This window comes from Phascolarctos cinereus, unplaced genomic scaffold (assembly GCF_003287225.1).
Source record: "Phascolarctos cinereus isolate Bilbo 61053 unplaced genomic scaffold, phaCin_HiC Scaffold_5;HRSCAF=322, whole genome shotgun sequence".
Taxonomy (NCBI): Eukaryota; Metazoa; Chordata; class Mammalia; order Diprotodontia; family Phascolarctidae; genus Phascolarctos; species Phascolarctos cinereus.
Genome location: NW_027555958.1, coordinates 264,385,741 through 264,407,752, shown reverse-complemented (window position 1 = coordinate 264,407,752; position 22,012 = coordinate 264,385,741). Strand labels below are relative to the sequence as shown.

The 22,012-nt window shown below is 38.3% G+C and overlaps 1 protein-coding gene and 1 pseudogene across 1 annotated transcript; one reads left to right on the top strand and one right to left on the bottom strand.

The window, feature by feature from the left end:
* Positions 1 to 11,614: 11,614 nt before the first annotated feature.
* LOC110193956 (large ribosomal subunit protein eL19 pseudogene) lies at positions 11,615 to 12,191 on the top strand (annotated as a pseudogene).
* An 8,822-nt stretch (positions 12,192 to 21,013) lies between these two features.
* Positions 21,014 to 21,980, bottom strand: LOC110193936 (DNA-directed RNA polymerases I and III subunit RPAC2-like). The gene has a single exon (XM_020965991.2). It carries the CDS (start codon positions 21,958 to 21,960, stop codon positions 21,616 to 21,618), a length of 345 nt encoding a protein of 114 aa, XP_020821650.1. The 5' UTR covers positions 21,961 to 21,980; the 3' UTR covers positions 21,014 to 21,615.
* Positions 21,981 to 22,012: the final 32 nt, after the last annotated feature.

Sequence of the window (22,012 nt, the reverse complement as noted above, 5' to 3'; positions counted from 1 at the left end):
TGCTACATAAATCAGTCTGGAGTATTTTTCATTTTTAGTGCTGAATCCAAAGTCAAATGGTTTGATATTAATCTCAAAGAATGTAGTAACCTCCTTTTGCTCTGGTATTTTTTATTTAGTCAGGTATAGTTTATTCTTAATAGCTATATGCTTGGTATATTTATTGAAGATAAATAGGTGCCAAGTGGCTTTTGTAGTAGATAAGGAGTAGAAACAAAATAGCTGCCTATTGATTAGGGAATAGCTAAATAAATCGTGGCTTATGAATATAATATTATTGCATTGTAAGAAACAACAAATAGAGGAAGAATTCAGATAAATTTTGGAAGATTTGAACTAATACAGAGTGAAGTAAGCAGGACCAAGATAAACAATCCACACAATCACTACAATAATTTAAAGAAAACAACATTGAAAGATGTAAGAATTATTGCTCTAATTTATGCCACTCTGTACCTATGACATATGCTTCATTTTTTCGTATTAGAGCTACACAATGAGACATATTTTATTAGACATGACAATGTGTTGGTTTGTTTTTCTTTGCTGTACTACCTTTTTACAAGGAAATGTTCTGTGTGTATATGTGTGTAAGAGTTAAGGGGTAGTCATTGGGAAGTGAGGAAGAAAGAAAAAGACATCAGTAAAATATGTTTGGTTTTTTTTTAAAATATCTAATGAACTAGAGAAAAACTGGGGGAAAGGACCCCATTTACCAAGTCACTTACAAGCTGCCTCTTTCAAGTGGGGTCCAGAGTAGACTATAGCCTAGAAGATCTAAATCAGGTTGTTCTGCAATCTTTCCCATTGGGTTCTTATGACTCTGCAAGGCACATGTTTCTAGAGGTCTCTGTTAATAAGGACCAGGCTAAGTGAAGCCTTTGGCAGGCACCAAGGAGTGGCCAGAATAAGCCACTGTTAGGTTTCTGAAGCTCCACGTTCTTCAGAACAGCCACTCACTCTACCACTTTAGAAAAGCACTTGCTTTTCTGAAGAGCCCTAGTTGCTACTGAACAGATAGTTCAGGTGCATACAATCACCCTTTGTTCAGAGTTACCAATTGTAAGTTAGATGATGCTAGATAGTCCCTCTAATAAGCTAAGTAGTGCAAAAGAGGCTTCTACTGCTAAATGGAAATGGTACATTAGAAATGATGCTTGCCAGGGTCCCTTTAGTACTAGTACCCTTCACAAATAGATGGCAGCGAGCCAGAGACTGGGGTCTCCATTCTAAGTCCTGGAACCCTGTTCCTTTGCTAGCCCAATGGGCCCCCACTTAGGCACTGGCTCTTGAGGAATGTTTTTTTTTTCTGGTTTATCAATGGCTCCATCTGCTAAGAGATGCATATATGACTAGATTTCAGCAGCTACTACTCTGCTAATGGAGAAACCCTAGGGAATAGGAGTCCTGGCACATCTTTCCAGTGGGATGAGCTCCAGGCTAAACGGCTAGCTTGTGAAAGACAGCCTTTAAAGATGGAGCAGAGAAGATCTAACATTCCATCATTCTGAGTGTGTGGGGGTCCTCCAAGTATATGCTTTTTCTTTTTCTTCATTTTCCTTGTAAATAAAACCATGGTTGAGCCTAAATGCAGCTAGTCTGCTTTCAATGGGTCTTGTAGTATTAAACAGAATAGAGGCTTATGGTTTTTTTGTTTTGTTTTGTTTTGTTTTTTGTGGAGTGAGTAAGAAGATTTCCTGTCTTATTAAATACGTGAGTGAAGCTCTGAACAATAACTTATTTGTTTGGATCGAAACTATAGTTGACTGAAAGCCCGAAGGGAAATGAACTCTTGGTTGCCTGAGTACGGGGATAGGAAATCACAGAGTTTTGTAGCGCTGAAAAGTTTTTTCTTTCTAGCAAGGTTATAGTCATAGGATCGTGGAGCACAGATTTAAAGCTGAAAGGGACCGTCAGTTGGGGAATGTGTTCTCTAAAACTCAAAGAATCCAATAAATCTCTGGGATTCTTTCTTAGATCATGAGGGCGCAAGTGACCGTAGCTTCTTCAAGACAGTGTCTGAAATCATTTGGATTTTTCTCACCCACTGTACTCCCCCAAATTTAACTAAGCAGGCAATATACTGGATATTCTTAGAGTTGACTTCCTAACCCCTTAACCATCTGGGTGGTGAAGTGGATAGAGTGCTGACCCTGGAGTCAGAAAAACTTATCTTCCTGAGTTCAAATCTGGCCTCAGACACCAGCTGTGTGACCCTGGACAAGTCACTTAATCCTTTTTGCCTCAGTAAAATAAGCTGGAGAAGGAAATGGCAAACCACTTCAGTATCTTTGCCAAGAAAACTTCAAATGGGATCGTGAAGAATCTGACACGACTGAAAAGACTGAACAACAACAACAACAAATTCATCTGATCTAATGCCTCTGCTACTGTGGCCTCATCTGTTTTGGTTAAAATGAAGTCATCCAATGTAGTAGTGTATATTGATGCCCTCAGGAAGGGAGGCTTCTTTCAGATCTCAGCCAACTACAGTATGTCAATAGGAGGGAAAGTTCAGGTAGCCCTGGGAAAGAACAGTGAAAGTATACTGGACTTTCCAAGCAAAAAGAAACTGCTCTTGACTAGTGTCAGACACAGTAATAGAGATAGGAAGAAAATCCTATAACATCAATAAACCCGTATCACCCACTGGGGCCATAGGTTTCCTGGCCTACAACACTGAAAATGTCAGGAACAGTTGTAGGGATGGTCGTGATGGCTGTATTTAGCTTCTTGTAGTTCATCCTCAGCCTGTAGGTGTTATCTGCATTGCTCAGGGGGTAATACAAGGTTGTGGTAAGAGGAGCTGGTATAATGAAGTTCTCCAGTTGACTTCATCTACATCATTAGAAAAGAAATGTCTTTTACTCCCCTTGGGACCTAATATTATTTGGTGTTAACTAGAAGGGATAATTTGGGCAACTTTAAGGACTTGCATTTGGCTCTACCCACAAGAACTGGAATGGAGGCTGGTGAAAGGGCTTACATAGATTTTGACTTCTGAGAGCTCATGATACTGCTTCCCTCCATTGTTTGCTCTCTGTACCCTCCCCTGAATGATCCAAATGGGACAGAGATTTTAGAGGATACCTTAGGCTTGAATAGAAAAGGGTCTTTACTGTCTTAGTGCTGAATTTCCTTGAATAGTTTTATTAGCACCTCTATATGCTGGCCACCTATTGCTATCTTATTGATACCATGTTTCAGGAGCCATCCCTAAACTTTGCCCAGAGTCACAGGTCTCTGCCCACCTAGCAGGGTGATGGACTTTGTGACTCCTTCCCCCATTCCTAAAGCACCTGTTTGAACTGACAGCACCATTTGCCCAAGCCACAAGTATCCTGATCTCATGCTCAAATTTCGCCAATTGATCAGTCCACACCTGTATAGCAGTGTGGCGAGGGAGACCTAATAGCTGAAGTCTAAAGGCATTCTGGTAGTGCTCCATTCAGAAGGCAGGATCAAATTTTTCCTAAGGCTGGTTCCTATTTCTTCTAGAAAATACACACCTTTGGGGGCGGAGCCAAGATGGCAGAATGAAAGCAGTGACTTGCTTGAGCTCTCCCCCAAACCCCTCCAAATACTCATAAAAAATGGCTCTAAACAAATTCTGAAGCAGCAGAACCCACAAAAAGACAGAGTGAAACAAATTTCCAGCCCAAGACAACCTGGATGGTTGATCAGAAAGGCATATCGTGCCAGGCTGGGAGTGCAGCATGGCATGGTCATGCAGGCCGCAGCAAACCTGGAGCAGGCCTCAGAGGACTGAATCTTGGGCAGCTGTGGAGGTTTCCAGACTCCTCAATCCACCAATGCCAAAGACAATTTAGAAGGTCAGTGGGAAAAGTCTGTTTCTGAGGTGCTGAGACAGGAAGGCGGGGTCTCAGCTCCATTCCCCAAGACCGTGGCCCTGGGGGGTGCAGCTGCTTCCCGAGCTTCCAGCCCATAGACTGAGGGGGAATCCAGTGGTTGATCAGAGAGGGATTGCAGGGATCTCTTTGCCAGTGCTGAGGCAGGAATCACTTGCTTTGCCCATGTTTGGATTTGGGTCATAGCTCTGGGCGGTGGTGCTGGGGTGAGGAGGAGCGCTGGTATGGTGGAGCTTGTAGTGGCTGTGGAGAAAAACCCCTCCTCACAGTTACAGGACAGAAAGGAGTACTTGTGGTCACAGGCCAGGAAAGGAGTAAACACCTTGCCCCTTATTATACCACCTTGGAAGAGCTGAAAATTTACAGGGCCCTACAAGTACCTCTGAAAACAGCTGTACAAACCCCCGGAACTTGGGAAAGTACATTCTCCACATTGGAAGTAGATTCGTACCTTAACAAAGAGTTAAAACTCAAGTAATTGGCTGGGATCATGAGCAAGCAGCGCAAAAAGGTCAGACTATATTATCTTACTTTGGTGACAAAGAAGATCAAAATATACAACCAGAAGAAGACAACAAAGTCAAAGCTCCTACATCCAAAGCCTCCAAGAAAAATATGAATCAGTCCCATGCCTTGGAAGAGCTCAAAAGGGATTTTGAGAAGCAAGTGAGGGAAGCAGAGGAAAAACTGGGAAGAGAAATGAGAGTGATGCAAGAAAATCATAACAAACAAGTGAACAGCTTGCTAAAGGAGACCCAAAAAAATAGTGAAGAAAATAACACCTTAAAAAATAGCCTAACCCAAATGGCAAAAGAAGTCCAAAAAGACAATGAGGAGGAAAATACCCTAAAAAGAAAAATTGGCCAAATGGAAAGGAAGTCCAAAAGCTACTGAAGAAAATACTTCCTTAAAAATTAGAATAGCAATTGGAAGCTAGTGACTTTATGAGAAATCAAGACACTGTAAACAAATCCAAAAGAATGAAAAATTAGAAAACAATGTGAAATATCTCATTGGAAAAACAACTGACCTGGAAAATAGATCCAGGAGAGAGAATTTAAAAATTATTGGACTATCTGAAAGCCATGATAAAAAAAAGAGCCTAGACATCATCTTTCAAGAAATTATCAAGGAAAACTGCCCTGATATAGTAGAACCAGAGGGCAAAATAGAAATTGAAAGAATCCACAGATCTCCTCCTGAAAGAGATCCCCAAAGGAAAACTCCTAGGAATATTGTAGCCAAATTCCAGAGTTCCCAGGTCAAGGAGAAAATATTACAAGCTGCCAGAAGGAAACAATTCAAGTACTGTGGAAACACAATCAGGATAACACAAGATTTAGCAGCTTCTACATTAAAGGACCGCAGGGCATGGAATATAATATTCCAGAGGGCAAAGGAGATAGGATTACAACCAAGAATCACCTACCCAGCAAAACTGAGTATAATCCTTCAGGGGAAAAAATGGTCATTCAGTGAAATAGAGGACTTTCAAGCATTCTTGATGAAAAGACCAGAGCTGAATAGAAAATTTGACTTTCAAATACAGGACTCAAGTGGAACATGAAGAGGTAAACAGGAAAGAGAAATCATAAGAGACTTATTAAGAGTGAACTGTTTACATTCCTGCATGGAAAGATGATATTTATAACTCATGAGACCTTTGTCATTATTAGGGTAGTTGGAGGAAAAAAATTACATGTGTGTATATATATATAAATAGATAGATAGATAGATAGATAGATAGATAGATAGATAGATAGATAGATAGATAGATAGATAGATAGACAGAGGGCACAGGGTGAGTTGAAGATTAAGGGGTCATATCTGGAGAATAAAATTAAGGGATGAGAGAGGATTATACTCAGAGAAGAAGAAAGGGAGAGGTAGAATGGGGTAAATTATCTCACAAAAAAATAGAAAAGAAAAGTCTCTTACAGTGGAGGGGAAACAGGGGAAGGTGAGAGGGAATGAGTGAATCTTATTCTCATAGGATTTGGCTTAAGGAGGGAATAACATACACATTCAATTGGGTATGGAAATCTTCTTACCCTACAGGAAAATAGGGGGAGAAGGGACAAGAGAGCAGGGGGATGATAGAGAGGGCAGATTGGGAAAGGGGTAATCAGAAGAAATACTTCTGGAGGGACAGGGTCAAAAAGAATAAATAAATGGGAGGGCAGGATAGGATTAAGGGAAATAGAGTTAGTTTTTCACAACATGTCTACTATGGAAGTGTTTTGCATAACTGCACATGTATAACCTATATTGAGTGGCTTGCCTTTTCAATGAGGGTGGGTGGGGAGGGCGGAAGACAGAAAATTTGAAACTTAAAGTTTTAAAAACATATGTTTAAAAAAATGTCTTCACATGCTACTGGGAAATAAGAAATACAGGAAATGGGTACAGAAGTCTATCCTGCCCTACAGGAAAATAGAAGGGGAAGGGATAAGAGAAGGGGGAGAGATAGAAGAGAGACAGACTAGGGAAGGGATATTCAGAATGCATGCCATCCTGGGGTTGGGGGAGGAGTGAGATGGGGTGAAAATTTGGAACTCAAAAACTTGTGGTAGTGAATGTTGAAAACTAAAAATAAATCAATTTACATTAAAAAAAAAATTTTTTTTAAACAGAAAGAAAATACACACCTTCTCTTGCCAATCCCCATAGGGGAGCCAGCTCCTTAATTCCACAACAGGAATTCATCTTTATGGGATCAAGTATAAACAACTCCCCATCTCAGCACCTAAAAAGAAACAAAGGACCTCCCTATCTGGAGAAATTGATTTAGTGGACTCTGTAACAATAAGTCCTCTGAGAACTCCCAAAGCCAATAGAACTTAGGGGCAGCATTGGCTCCATTAGATCACATCCTCAGGAATCATTACTGCAATGATTCATCTGTTTGAACCTCTTATGTAACCTTGGTGGTGAAGGACTGTTCATCCCACTGCTCCATTAAGGGGGGAAATCACTTTCCTTCTAGGGGTAGTAATAAAATAAGTCTGGGGCTTTTTTTAAATCATCAATGAGAGTTTCCAAGTTTCTTCCCCATTTCTGCTTTCATTCTCCTGTCTGGCTCAGATCTCAGAGATACATATAACAAAACTTCTAGATCAGAAACCATATAGTGGGTTCTAGGCTGTGGCCTGTTGATTCCAACTCCCATCAGGAGAAATATCTTCCTTTGTGCTGTCATAATCCTTGAGGGCCCCTTGGCATTCATTGCATGGAAACAGACAGCTCTGTTTTTAGCTTCTAAATGCACTGGACAAGTGTACTTTCAGTTTTATTATTCTGGACACCCACCTTCTGAAGGATGCTTGGATCTGGGTTGCAGTTCTGGGTGGTGCTCCTGGAGTAAGGAGGTGCTGGAGCTTGTGGCAGTGGTACAGAGAGAATCCTCCTCACAGTTCCAAGACAGAAAAGAATGCTTGTGGTCACTCATAGACAGGCCAGGAAAAGAGTAAACACCTCTACTTTGGGAAGATCTGAAAATTTACAGGTCCCTAGAAGTATCTCTGAAAACAGCTGCATAAAACCCCCGAAGCTTGGGACAGTACACTCTCCACACTGGAAGCAGAGCCCTACCTTAACAAAGAGTTAAAAAGTCAGGTAATTGGCTAGGAACATGAGCAAACAGTGGGGAAAAACTCAGACTATAGAATCTTACTTTGGTGACAAAGAAGATCAAAACATACAACCAGAAGAAGACAACAAAGTCAAAACTCCTACATCCAAAGCTTCCAAGAAAAATAGGAATTGATCTTAGGCCATAGAAGAGCTCAAAAAGGATTTTGAAAATAGAGTAAGAGAAGTAGAAGAAAAATTGGGAAGAGAAATGAGAGTGATGCAAAAAAACCAAACCAAACCAAACCATGAAAAACAAGTCAACAGCTTGCTAAAGGAGATCCAAAAAAATAGTGAAGAAAATAACACCTTAAAAAACAGACTCACCCAAATGACAAAAGAGATCCAAAAAAGCCAATGAGGAGAAGAATGCCTTAAAAAGCAGAATTGGCCAAATGGAAAGGGAGGTCCAAAAGCTCACTGAAGAAAATAATTCCTTAAAAATTAGAATGGAGCAAATGGAAGCTAATGACCCTTTGAGAAATCAAGAACTTATAAAACAAAACAAAAAGAATGAAAAATTAGAAAACAATGTGAAATATCTCATTGGAAAAACAACTGACCTGGAAAATAGATCCAGGAGAGATAATTTTAAATTATTGGATTACCTAAAAGCCATGGTCAAAAAAAGAGCGTAGACATCATTTTTCAAGACATTATCAAGGAAAACTGCCTTGATATTATAGAACCAGAGGGCAAAATAGAAATAGAATCCGCCAATCACATCCTGAAAGAAATCCCAAAAGGAAAACTCCTAGGAATATTATAGCAAAATTACAGAGTTCGCAGGTCAAGGAGAAAAGATTGCAAGCAGCCAGAAAGAAACAATTTAAGTATTGTGGAAACACAATCAAGATAACACAAGATTTAGCAGCTTCTATGTTAAGAGACAAGAGGGCTTGGAATATGATATTCTGGAGGTCAAAGGAACTAGGATTACAACAAAGAATCACCTACCCAGAAGACTGAGTATAATCAGGGGGGAAAATGAATATTCAATAAAATAGAGGAGTTTCAAGCATTCTTGATGAAAAGACCAGAGCTGAATGGAAAATTTGACTTTCAAATACAAGACTCAAGAGAAGCATGAAAAAGTAAACAGGAAAGAGAAATCATAAGGGACTTACTAAAGTTGAACTGTTTATATTCCTATGTGGAAAGATGATATTTGTAACTGTGAGACCTTTCTCAGTATTAGGGTGGTTAGAGGAAAAAAATATATATGTATGTATAGATGATAAAATTAAGGGGTGAGAGAGGATTATACTGAGAGAAGGAGAAAGGGAGAGGTAGAATGGGGTAAATTATCTCATATAAAAGAGGCAAGAAAAAGCTTTTACAGTGGAGGGGAAGAGGGTGGAGGTGAGAGGGAATGAGTGAATCTTATTCTCATTGGATTTGGCTTAAGGGGAGAATAGCATACACATCTGATTGGGTATGGAAATCTATCTTCCCCTATAGGAAAATAGGGGGGAAGGGGATAAGAGAGGGGAGGATGATAGAAGGGAGGACAGATTGGGGTAGGGGGTAATCAGAAGCAAACACTTTTGAGGAGAAACAGGGTCAAAGGAGAGAATACAGTAAATGGGGGGGTGTCGAGATAGGATGAAGGGAAATATAGTTAGTCTTTCACAACATGATTATTATGGAAGTGTTTTGCATGACTACACATGTATAACCTATATCTAATTACTTGCCTTCTCAATGAGGGTGGGTGGGGAAGGAGAAAGGGAGAGAATTTGGAACTCAGAATTTTAAAAATGAATATCAAAAATTGTTTTTATATGCAACTGGGAATTAAGATATGCAGGCAATGGAGTATAGAAATCTGTCCTGCCCTATAGGAAAATAGAAGGGGAAGGGGATAAGAGAAGAGGGGAGGGTGACAGAAGGGAGGGCAGATTAGGGGAAGGGATATTCAGAATGCACCTCTGTCTTGGGGTGGGGGGAGGGGAGATACGGGGAGAAAATTTGGAACTCAACATTTTGCGGAAGTGAATGTTGAAAACTAAAAATAAATTAATTAACAAATAAAAAACCTAAGCTCTAGGTAAATTTTCTTGGGGGTTTCAGGGAAGGGGTATAAAGAGACAAAGTGAGAGAGAAGAAGAACCTAAGCCTCCATTAGCAGCCAAATTTAGAAAGTACCTAGGCACTGTACCTGTGGTTCTGGAAAGTGGTGCCTTTTGGAAGTGGGCAGTTCTTCATTTATACTTATTAATTTTTTAAAATTTAATTAATTTATTAATATCTATATTTTATATTTATTAATTAGGACAGCAGTTTTAATTAGGTTTTTAAAAATGTTCCTGCTTATTGGAATTTTATATGCTCTGTTTATGTAATAGATAGACTTTCTTTAAAAAAAATTCTGAACTCTACAAACATGAAATAAAATGAGCATTTCCACAGACATTATAGAACAGATGATTATACATTAAAATGCAAATTTCCATTAAAATAGAAGGACTTTAACAAGTAATATTCCACAAACTGCCCTTGCCTTTTTAGTCACATCAATGGTGTAGAAGTATAAAGCCCTGAAGTGGCAATTCTGCCACTCTGAACCAACAGAGTTTTCCAACTGGCTGATAGGGGCTGAGTCCAGTCACAGTCTGCTCTTTCACAGACTCAAATCCAGGTCAGGAATTTGCAGAGTTCAGACAAGGGGGTGGGGTGGTCAGTAGAAATCAGATGTTGCTCTGGATCAGACTACTTTGGTAGCACTGAAAGCTTGCTGGTCCTCAGGCTGGCCCTGAGATGCTAAAACAGCAAACATTCAATAAACCAAGAAAGCAGCAATAGGACCAGCCTAGACCTTCCCTCCAGAAGCAAGGCAAAGTCTAGGCCTAACATCATGTCTGAAGTCAGGAAGAAGGCTGGAAGAATGGGCAAAAAGAGAAGAACGTCCTACCCCACCCCATCATAACAAGCTATTATTGGGGCAAAGATGCTCAAAACACAAATGGCAGAAGAGAATGACTCTAAAACATCTACAAGCAATGCATCCAAATCAAATGGAATTCCTGGAAGAGACGAAGCAAGAGTTAAAGGAAAAAAAGAGTTAAAATATTTTTATAAATGGAATGAGAGCTTTTGAGGGGAAAAAATGGAAAAAAAAATGAGAGCTATGGAAGAAAGAATTGGTAAAGGCATTAACAGCTTAAGGCACAAAACCTTGTCCTAGAAACAAACTCTGAAAATTAGAATTGATCAAATAGAAGCTAATGACTTCAGGAGGCAACAAGAAATATTAAAACAAAGTCAAAAGACTGAAAAAAAAATAGAAGAAAAAGTAAGGGAAATAATAGAAAAAATAATTGACTTAGAAAGCAAGTTAAGGAGAAAAAAATTAAGTATTAAGCTATTTGAATGCTATGATTAAAAAAAAACAAGACTATCCAGTCATCACATTTCAAGAAATTTTAAAAGAAAATTACCCATATCTTGTAGAACTAGAGGGCAAAGTGGATATACAAAGAATCCACTGGTTGTCTCCTCAAAGGAAAGCTCCCAGGAACATCACAGACAAAATACAGAAACTTAGGTCAAAGGAAAAATACAAAAGCAGCCAGAAAGAAAAAAAAATCAAGTACAGAAGAATCACAGTCAGTGTCACACATGATTTAGCAGTCCTATAATAAAGGGGCAGAGAACTTGGAATGTGATATTCCAGAAAGCAAAAAATGCTTACAGCAAGAATAATGAAGCCAGCAAAACCGAATACTATATAATGCTACAGGAAAAAAATAGAGCCTTAATGAAACAGAGGACTTGCAAGCATTCCTGATGAAAGAACCCGAGCCATAGAAAAATTTTGAAGTTCAAAGACAAGAGTTAAGAGAAACATAAAAAGGTAAACATAAATGAACAATGATAAAGGACTAAATAAAGAAAAACTGGTTACATTCAAATATGGGGAGATGATACACATATGTCCTCTGAACCTGATCATCATCAAGGTTCATAGAAGAAATCTAATTAGAAAATGCCCAGGAATGGTTCTATTATGTCTTGATCTTAAGGAAAGAATAGAAAGGGGTCGAAGGGGTGCTCCCCTACGCTGATAATGGGAGGGGCCGACCCTGTGCCGTTCTCTCTCCTTTCCTTTGAGTATGCTCAGGCTTCCGAAGAGTCTTGCCTCTAGTGTCCTTTGAAGTGGAAAGAAGAAGGCATGGCTTGACTCCAACGAGACCAACTAAATTGCCAGCGCCAACTCCGTCAGCAGATTTGGAAGCTGATTAAAGATGGGCTGATCATCCCGAAGCCTGTTACTGTGCACTTTCATGCCAGATGCCAGAAAAATACTCTGTCTCGACGGAAGGGCAGCACATGGGCATTGGTAAGAGAAAGGGTATTGCCAATGCTCGTATGCCTGAGGAGGTGACCCGGGCTAGGCGAATGAAGATTCTGCGTCATCTGCTCGGAAGATATCGTGAATCCAAAAGGATTGACAGCCATAAGTACCACAGCATGTACTTGAAGGTGAAGGGATCCTTCTGGAGCATATTCATAAGCTGAAGGAAGACAAGGCCCGGAAGAAGCTGTTGGCTGACCAGGCTGAAGCTCGCCGGTCCAAGACTAAGGAAACAGGAAAGGGTCGGGAAGAGCGTCTGCAGGCTAAGAAAGAGGAGATCATCAAGACTTTGTCCAAGGGGGAGCAAACTAAGAAATGATCCTCCCCTCTCTCCTCTGTACCCTTCTTTTGGGCTTAAACACTAAAACTTGACAGACTGTCAAAGAAAAGAATGGAAAGAGAGAAAGAATAGTACATTGGGGAAGGGGGAAGGGAGGAAAGGAAGGTTAGGGAAAATTGTCTTACATAATTAGGATGCAACAGTAGGCCTCTATACAAACAAGGGGAAAAGGGGAGAGGAGCAGCAGACACCTGAGCCTCGCTTTCATCTGAAATGGTCAAACATACATTTGGGTACATAAATACATTTCACTCAAAAGGGAAATAGGAGGGAAAGAGGAAAAGGGAGAAAAGGGAAACTAGAGGGAGGGTAGATTAAGGGAGGGATTAGTTCTCAGCAAAACAAACTCTAAGACTGTGCAAAAATATTAATAGCTCTTTTTGAGGTGGCAAAGAATGACAATCTGAGGGGGTGCCCATAAACTGGGGAATGAACAAGTTTTGGTATATAAATGTGATGGAATACTACTTTTCAGCATCATGACAAAACCAAGATTCTGGAAGACTAATTTTGAAACATGCTACTCACCTACTGATAGAGAGGGCTCAATACATAATACACAAGTTTTTTGTGTGTTTGGCCAACGTGGAAATTTATTTTGATTGACTATACATATTGTAAGGGCTCATGTTCTTGTGTTATCAATTGGGGACTGGGTGTTACAGTGGGAGGGTGTGAAGGTGGATCTTAGCTGATTAAACTAAATAAAATATTAAAAAAGAAAAATATATCAAATAAGGCATAAAATAGGGAGGCTTTTATACGCTCACCAAAGGTGTTTGTCACCATTGTGTACGTCACAGAGTTCAAATCAAAAAGAGAATCTTTATGATAATAAAGTCCTCTATATGCTCCTTCCTGGGATGATAGGACACATTGTGTTAATAGTGTGTTGATAGCTACAAATCCTAGAGCACTACAAAATGAATTATATAATCACTTAAAAAATGTTAAATCTTGAATTTAACAAAAACCAAATAAGATGACCATTTCCATATACAAAGTAGAAAAGAGAGGATTACAGATGAAACTGAGAATCTCTATCATTTACAGCTTGCTTTCCCTTTTAAGTATATAGTTCAATAAATAACTTTGAAAACTGTGCTGTTTATCTGTGTTCCCTTCTGGTCTTCCAACTGTTCTTTTTTGTGCAATTTTGAAAAAATGCTTGACTTCCTTTATTTCTTTGTTTTTTATTTTGACAACCCTATTATCCTCCCCTGCTTCCCTTAATGGGGTGGATGGTGGGTGGGAGTGGATTCTTTTAACTCTAGCTAGTAGGTATTACAGTAGCAGTGAAAATTGTGTTCTTTTTGCCTAGAGAAAGAAATGTCCCAGAATTCCCTTTTTAAACTTCTGTTTTGAGGAGCTTACAATACAAGAATATATGGGATAAATGTCCCCAGTCAAAGAGAAGACCAGGGATTGAGTTTCCCAGCCCAGAATCAGGAAGGAAGAATATCCCATTTAGTATTCTTTTATGTGGTTCAAACTACTAGAGCTGTAACCCCACTACACACACACACACACACACACACACACACACACACCCCGTTGACAAAATTTTGGACACAAGGACCCAATCCTGTTCTCCAGGGAGAAAAGAGCAAGAGTCAGTACAAAGGAAACACTTTAGCTCATAAGATGAACATCAATAACAAACGAATGCTTTTTAATGAACAAGCAGACAGAGGCAAGTTGGATAAAGTTTAGGGTTTTTTTTTAATGTTTCTCAAACTGTATTGCCCTGATGAGAACTTCCCAGATCATTTCTATACAACCTCCTATGGCCTAGGAATGGAAACAGCATTTGAGCTGCTGGCCTAAGTGTCACCTTTGTCTGCTTCTGGTTACATTCTTTTGCTTCCAGGACAGAGAGAGTCAGTCCCCCTTTCCTCTCTCCCTTTAACACCTTCAAGCCTCGATCTCTAAGTTTACTAGGCGACGAAGAGTAAAAAAAAGTACTGAACCTAGAATGCTAAGACAAGCTTTAAACTTCTTCTCCAGTGAGTATTTAGCACTGCACTACTGTGGGAGTTGTTACATAACAGATATACATAACCAAGTAAAGGAATTCTTATATTGTGTCTGAAAGTGTCTGTCTCATTCTGCACCCTGAGTCCATTATCTCTGTCAGTTTTGGATAGCATGCTTCATAATCAGTCTGGATATGTGACTGGTCATTGCTTTGATCCCAATTCTTAAGTTTTTCAAAGTTGCTTTTATTTATAATGCTGTTGCTTGAACAAATTATTTTCCTGGCGTACTCACTTCATCCTGTTTTAGTTCATGTAAGTCTTGCCAAATTTCTCTGAAATTGTCCATTTCATAATTTCTTACAGTATGTCATGACATCTTCAGCAATTGCCAGCTGATGGATACTGCCTTAGTTTCCAGTCCTTTACTATAATAAAGAGCTGTCATAAATATTTTTCTATACATGGGTCCTTTTCCTCTTTAAAAAAAAAATCTCTTTGGGGCATAGGTGAAGTAGTGGTATCATTGGATCAATGGGTATGCACGTTTTGTCAACTTTGGGGATATAGTTCCAAATTACATTCCAAAGAGATTAGACAGATTCATAGCTTCATCAAGAGGGCATCAATGTGCCTATTTTTCTGAAACCCCTCTACCAATTGGCATTTGCCTTTTTTGCTATCCTTTCTAAACTGATAGGTATGATGTAGAATTTCAGAGTTGACTTAATTTACATTTTGCTATTAGTGATGTAGAGTACTTCTTCATATGGTTATTGATGTTTTGAATTTCTTCCTTTGAGAATTTCTTCCTCTTTGTATTTTTTGACCATTTATCTATCGAGAAATGTTTTTTTCCTTATACATTTGAATCAATTTCTTGGATATGAGACCTTAATCAGAGAAAATATTTGCCAATATTGTATCTTAGCTTTCCCTTCTGACTTAAATTGCATTGGTTTTGTTTGTAAAAAAACTTTAATTTCATATAATTAAAATTGTCCATTTTGTCTTCTGTGATCTTTTCTGTACTTTGTTGGTCACAAACTCTTTTCCTACACATAACTGTTAAAGTTGTTCTTTCCTTGTTTCTCTAATTTATTTATGGTGTAACTGTTTATATCTAAGTGATGTATCCATTTGGAATTTTATTTTGGTATATGCTGAGAGATATTTGTCCTATACCTAATTTCTGCCAGACTATTTTCCAGCATTCCAAATGATTTGTGTTGAATAGTGAATGAATCCTCGCTTTACTAGTTGGAGTCTTAAGCTCTATTAAACACTATGTTCATTTGCTTCTGTACATTGTCTATCTAATCTGTTCCCTACTTGACCTCTTTTTTCCTTTTTTTATACCTTTGTTTTTATTTTTCAATTAAAAGCATTTAAATTAATCTTTTCCTTTCACTATCCTCACCCCCCTAAATGAGCAAATTTTAAAAAATGAAGTCCTCAATACATAGCTGCATAGTTGGCAAAACAAATTTACACATTAGCCCTGTCCAAAAATGAGTGTCTGTATCTTCGTTTTAAGTTTATCACTTTTCTGTCAGAAGGTGAATACCATGTTTCATCTTCATTCTTCTGGATTCATGGTTTATCATTGTGTTGATCAGAATTCTAAAGTCTCTGAAAGTTGTTTTACTCTATAATGTTATCATTGTGTAAATATTTCTCCTAGTTTTTGCTCACTTTGCTCTGAGTTTATAGTCTTCTCAGTTTTCTCTGAAACTATCCCTTTAATAATTTTTATGGCAAAATAATATTTTACCACATTCATATACCACAATAATATTCATATCACAATTTGTTTATTCCCCCATAAGAGGATATCCCTTTAGTATCCAATTTTTGGCTACTATGAAAAGAGTGACTCTAAATATTTTTTCTATATACATATACTTTTTCTCTTCCTTTGATTTCTTTAGGAGTATAGGTCTAGTAGTGGTATATCTGGGTCAAAGGGTATACACAGTTGGTAACCTTCTGGTCATAGTTCCAAATTGCTTTCTAGAATGCCTGGACAAATTCACACTTCCACCAACAGTACAGCAGCTGAGAAGGGAATAAACATTTATTAAACACCTGCTATGTGGCAGGCGCTGTGCTAAGAACTTTACAAATATTACCCAATTTGATCCTTACAAGTTTAAAAAAAATTTAAATAATGTTGCTTATACAAATTACTCTCCTGGTCTGCTCACTTTATTCCACATTAGTTCATATAAGTTATGCAAGGGTTTTCTGGAATTATCCATTTCATAGTTTGCTATATTTAACATTCATATGCCATAACAACCTTGGGAGGTAGGTGCTATTATTATCCCCATTTTACAGTTAAGGAAATTGAGGGAGGTTGAATTTTCCAAGGTCACACAACCAGTATCTGAGATTGAATTTGAATCAGGACTTCCTGATCTCAGGTCCAGTACTTTATCTATTGTGCCACCTAGCTACCTACTAGTGTACATGTTTTCCCATACTTGGACCAGCATTAATTTTTTCCTTTATTCTTGACTGAGAAAAAGGAATAGATGGCTGAAGAAAGACTTAGAGAAAAAAACAGAAGCCCAGAAGTGAGGCAACTATATCAAAAGTGACTCAATTTCCCGTCCCTTGAAGGCAAAATGCAAAACTTGAAGCTATGCTGGACTGTCACTTATCCTGCACATGGTACCAGGAAGCAGTTGGTGCTATGCATGGTCACGAAAGCTTTACATGATAAATTTGGACTATCTTTTGCCTTTCTTTGTATCCTCAATTCTTAGTACAGTGCTTGGCAATTAATAAATACCTATTGACTGTTGCCTGAAGAAAAGAGCCTAGAGCTAACAAGAAACAAATTTGACTGGTCCATCAATACTGTAGATGTCACTAGGAAACGTGAATTTTGTGCTTGCTGTATGCAAAGAAAGGCATGATTGACTCATGCTGCCTATTTACAAATTTTTGAATCTTGTCTTTTTTGGCTTTTTATTTCTTTAAAGTGATAATGAGTATAAGCCTTATATTAATGTGTAAGATGTTGTGTGCCCATTTAATATATGTATATCCATATGGGTTATCTAAATGTAACTTGCTGGAAGGCACTGATAGATACAATCTAAAGTATCCACTATCTCTGAGGAGAAAGCCAGCATGAGTTGGGGTGGAATGGGTGGGTAGGGGAAGGGTAGAAAGAGCTGCTCTTTCCCTAGTCTCCAAGGGGAAAGGGACTGATAAATACATAACACAAATTATAGATTAAAATAAAATCCTTTATAGTTCCTCTAAAAATATTAAGAAATAACTTTTTTTAGGTTAAGCCTTATCTAGACTTCCCTGTGTGAAGGTGAATTAGGCCAAGGACAAAGTCTTCATAAGAAAATGATTAAGGATGGAAACTAGTCTTTTAACAGAGTAACTTGTCTTGTATACATCACTGCCTTTTCCATTTTGTCTATCCCCTCAAGTGAAAATTAAGATATTATTCAAAGGGAGAAGGCAGAGGAGGGAGGAGTAAGAAAAAGAAAAACAGAAGAAAAAGGAAAAGAAAGGAAGATAAGAGGAAGAACAAGCTGAATGATACTTCTCAAGGACATTATGAGGCTGGCATTATGAAATCTAGCACACTACTTTACCACTCTCAAAGAGACCTATAACTTTCATATTTTCATCTGCACACTGATGAACGTATTAAGAAGTAGGATTATTGAAAGCATTTCATGGATTGGGTCCTTCTGTCCCTGTTACAGTAGTACCAAGTACATTCTATCAAGATCGGTACCATAGACTTTCCACATTACCTGCTAATGTTTTAGTATGACACATGCTTACTAACTGTACTTGTGTTTTCAGTCTTGGAGGATAGAGGGAAGGCAGACACTTGTGAATAGCATATTTCTTGGCTGTGAGAGAAGGGAGCTAAAATTTCAGCTTAGAAAAACATTGAACCCAGCAAAAATGAGCATGATCTTTCAGGGGAGGAGGTGGATATTCAACAAAATAGGGGGACTTCCATACCTTCCTGATAAAAAGACCAGAGGTCAACAGAAAATTTGATCTTCAAATACAACACTCAAAAGAGATATAAAAAGGTAAATAGGACAGAAAGATGCAATATGTTGTTAATAAAGGCAAACTGTTTATATCCCTGTAAGGGAAGATGACCCTTGTAACTCTTGAGAACTGTATTGTTATTATACCATGTTAAAGAGGTATACATAAAGGGAGTGGATATAAATTGACTTTGATGTAATGATGAAAAAAATCTAATCAAGTGGGTAAAACGGATCCAAGTAAGTGAATTAATCTAAGAAAATGTACTGAAGAAAAAAGGAGGAGGCAGACAAGGTTAAATTACATCACAGGAAAAGGCACAAAAACCTATTTAAATACAGGAGAAAGAAGGGAGATGAGCATTGTTTGAACCTCACTCTCATCAGATTTGGCTCAAGAAGGGAATAATATAATCAGTTAGGCATAGTAATCTAACATGCCCTAACATAGGCAGTAGAAGGGAAAAGGGGAAAGAAAAGGGAGGTGGGACTGAGGGAGGCAGTGGTCAAAAGCAAAACATTAGTGAGGAGTGAAAAAGAAAGGAGAAAGAAAAGCATAAAGGGGGGGGTGTGAAGGATGGAGAGAAAGACAGATAGTAATCACAATTGTGAATGTGATATGTGAATGTAATGAAATACTATTGGGCTACAAGAAATGAACAGGCAGACTTCAGATACACCTGCAACGAGCTGCATGGTTTGATACTGAGTGAAGTGAGCAGAACCAGAATGCTGTACACAGTAACAGCAACATTGAGTGATGACTGACTTTGATAGACTTAACCCCTCTCAGCAATACAAGGATCTAAGACATCTCCAAAAGCCTCATTATGGAAAATGCTATCCACATCCAAAGAAAGAACTATGGAGTTTGAATGCAGATCAAAGCATACTATTTACTATTTTTTTCTTCTGTTATGATTTGTTTCCTCTTTCTGGTGGTTTCTCCTATTAGTTCTAATTCTTACTTACATCACTAATGTGAAAATGTTTAATAGGAATGTATATAACATGTATTTAATATAGCCTATATTAGATTGCACGCCATCTTGGAGGAGGGGGGGAGAGAAAAATTTAAAACTCAAAAGCTTATGGAAGTGATTGTTGATAAACTAAAATAAATTAATAAAAAAAGAAAAAAAATTGAATGAAATGTCATACAGTATATTTCCCAAGTTTGTTAAGACTTTCTATGAGGTGACAGTTTTTCCTTAGAAATCCCGGTGCTAATGACATGTTAGCAAATTAATGGACAGCTATTCTATATCTTATTGTGGAGATTGGGAACCCTGCAAAGAAAATCCACTGCAACCACATATCACTGGTAGGTGAGTTAGTTGTATGTCATGAAGAACAGTGACAGTGATTGACATTCCACTTGGCAGCCTGAGTTATTCTGCCCCACATAATGGCTCAGAAACAGACAGTTCAGTTGAACAATCTGTATACCATATTCCAACAATATATTCAAATAATGAGAAAGGACTGAACTCATACTTTGCCTAGTACTTCAGCTATAGTCTCCTGGGGTATGAACACATCTCAGAGAATGTAATAATAGTTAGCCAGAATGGACACGCTACAGGTTTGGGTTTAGGTTAGCAAGACCAGCTCTGATGAGGATTAGTACCAGCCCAAGGAATCACACAGTCAGGTTGTGTGTACCCATGTTCAACGATGTAAATTACTACATTATTGACAACGCATGTTTTATTATTTTGCTTATTTGCATATATAATAAATGCACATGAGGTAAAAGTGAGTTGAGGACGAGTATTACAAACCTGATTGTGAAGGATGATTGTGCCCTTGACAGCAACAGGAAATTGAGCAAAGGAGGGTTTTGGGGAAAAGATGAACTTCATTTTAGACTTGCTGCTGTTAAAGATGTCTTTGGGACATCCAGTTCAAGATGTCCAACAGCATTGGTGATTCAAGACTGGGGATCAGGAGAAATTAGGGCTGGGTAAATATGAGAACCACCTCTACTATGATAATTAAATCCATGAGTTGATGAGATCACCAAACAACATAGTATATAAAGGGCCAGGACAGAGCCTTGGAGGACACTCTGGGTTATCATACATGACCTGGATGATGATCAAGCAAAGGAGAATGAGGAACATTCAAGACAGGTAAGAAGAGAACCAGGAGAGACACTGTAACAGAAATTTAGGAGAAGTGAGAAGATCCAGGAAGAGGGTGACTGACGCCCTCTTAAATGTTGGAAAGGTCAAGGATGAAAGGCCGTTGGATTTAGCAACTGAGAACACTGGTGACTCTGGACAGCAATTCCAGTCAAATGATGAAGTCAAAACTCCTGAGGGTACAGAATTGAGAAGTGGAGGTATGAATTTTAACATGGCCTCTTCAAAGAAGTTAGCCATGAAAGGAAGGAGACATGGAATGATAGGTAGTAGGGATCAAATGGCAGAAACATGAGTATTTGTAGGCAGCAGTGATAGATATTGAAAATTAGTGAGTGGTAATGACAGAGAGAGCAGTCTGCTGAAGAAGATGAGACAGAAAGGAATGAAGACCACATGTACAGGTGTTTGCCTTAGCAAAGGGAAAGGTCATTTCTGCCATGAGACAGTGGTAGAGGAAAGGAGAGCATGACATTTGAGTAAAAATTAAGAGAGAATAATAGCTAACTTTATATAGTACTTTACTGTGAATAAGTATAGCTATTTTGTAAATTTGGAATTATGCAAAGTGTTGAAAATGGTCATACTCTTTGATTCAGAGATTCTAAAAGCAAAGACACAAAAATGGTCATTGATAAGAAGTCACGCTATACCTCAAAATATAAGCAGTTTTTTATGGTTAACAAGGTAAATGCCCACCAATTCAGGAATGGCTAAGTGAACATGAATGCAACAGAATGTGATAAATACCACCCCCCATTTGTATTTAAACATTTAAAAACGTGAATTTAAAAAAATGGACACTTTATATCTGCACATACACAAAAAAAGAATTACATGTGAAATAATAAGCTTTAAAGTGTATGACATTTGATGCAAGTCACAAAATTGTTTCAAATCTCCTATACTTTTTGGCAGCCCATCAGAACCCACCTGCTAGCAAAAGCCTTGTTTTCAGGTCCTAATAAAAGATTATATTGACCAAGAAATGTAAAATTATGCCAAGTGAGAAGGGCTGGATAGCTTCAAAAGAGCCCTGGGATCAAAATCACCAATAGATTGGAATACTGAAGAAATTCCTTAATCAGAAAATTACAGATTTGCCCTTACTGGAGTTTCAGGTTTATCGTCTTATGTGCGATTTTATTAAGTACTGTGCCAGCTCTTTACACATATTACATTGTAACAAAAATATTCAATACTCTATAAAATTAGACAGCACACAGGTAGGCATCCTAATCTGATCAAGAGTAGAACTATTCCATTTCAACTTGCTTTTGATCTTTGTAGTTCTTTATACTTGCTTCAAATTTGTTAAGCACATGCTGACAGACATCCAGGAGCTCATTAAGGCCTTGTCGAAAGGGTTCAACAGCTGGAAGACCCCCTTTAGTCTGGATGCGAAAATTAATTTTGCTTTCTGAAGGATGAGTGATACTGTACCCACAGAACTCCACTTCTGGGTTCTTCATGATCATGTAACGTAGAGAGTTTCCTAGTGTATGGTCCTCATCATACAGCACAAATGTGACACAGTTTCCATCTGTTCCAGCTGCCTGGACCATTTCCAACACAGGTTTCCTTTCTCCTTCTTCCACCATATTGATCTTTAATGAAGGCTTCCTTTATTTTTCAGTTCATTTCAATGGTCTA

Bases quoted from the DNA above. Each gene is read 5' to 3' on its own strand.
- LOC110193936 (XM_020965991.2), bottom strand. From the start codon at position 21,960: ATGGTGGAAGAAGGAGAAAGGAAACCTGTGTTGGAAATGGTCCAGGCA.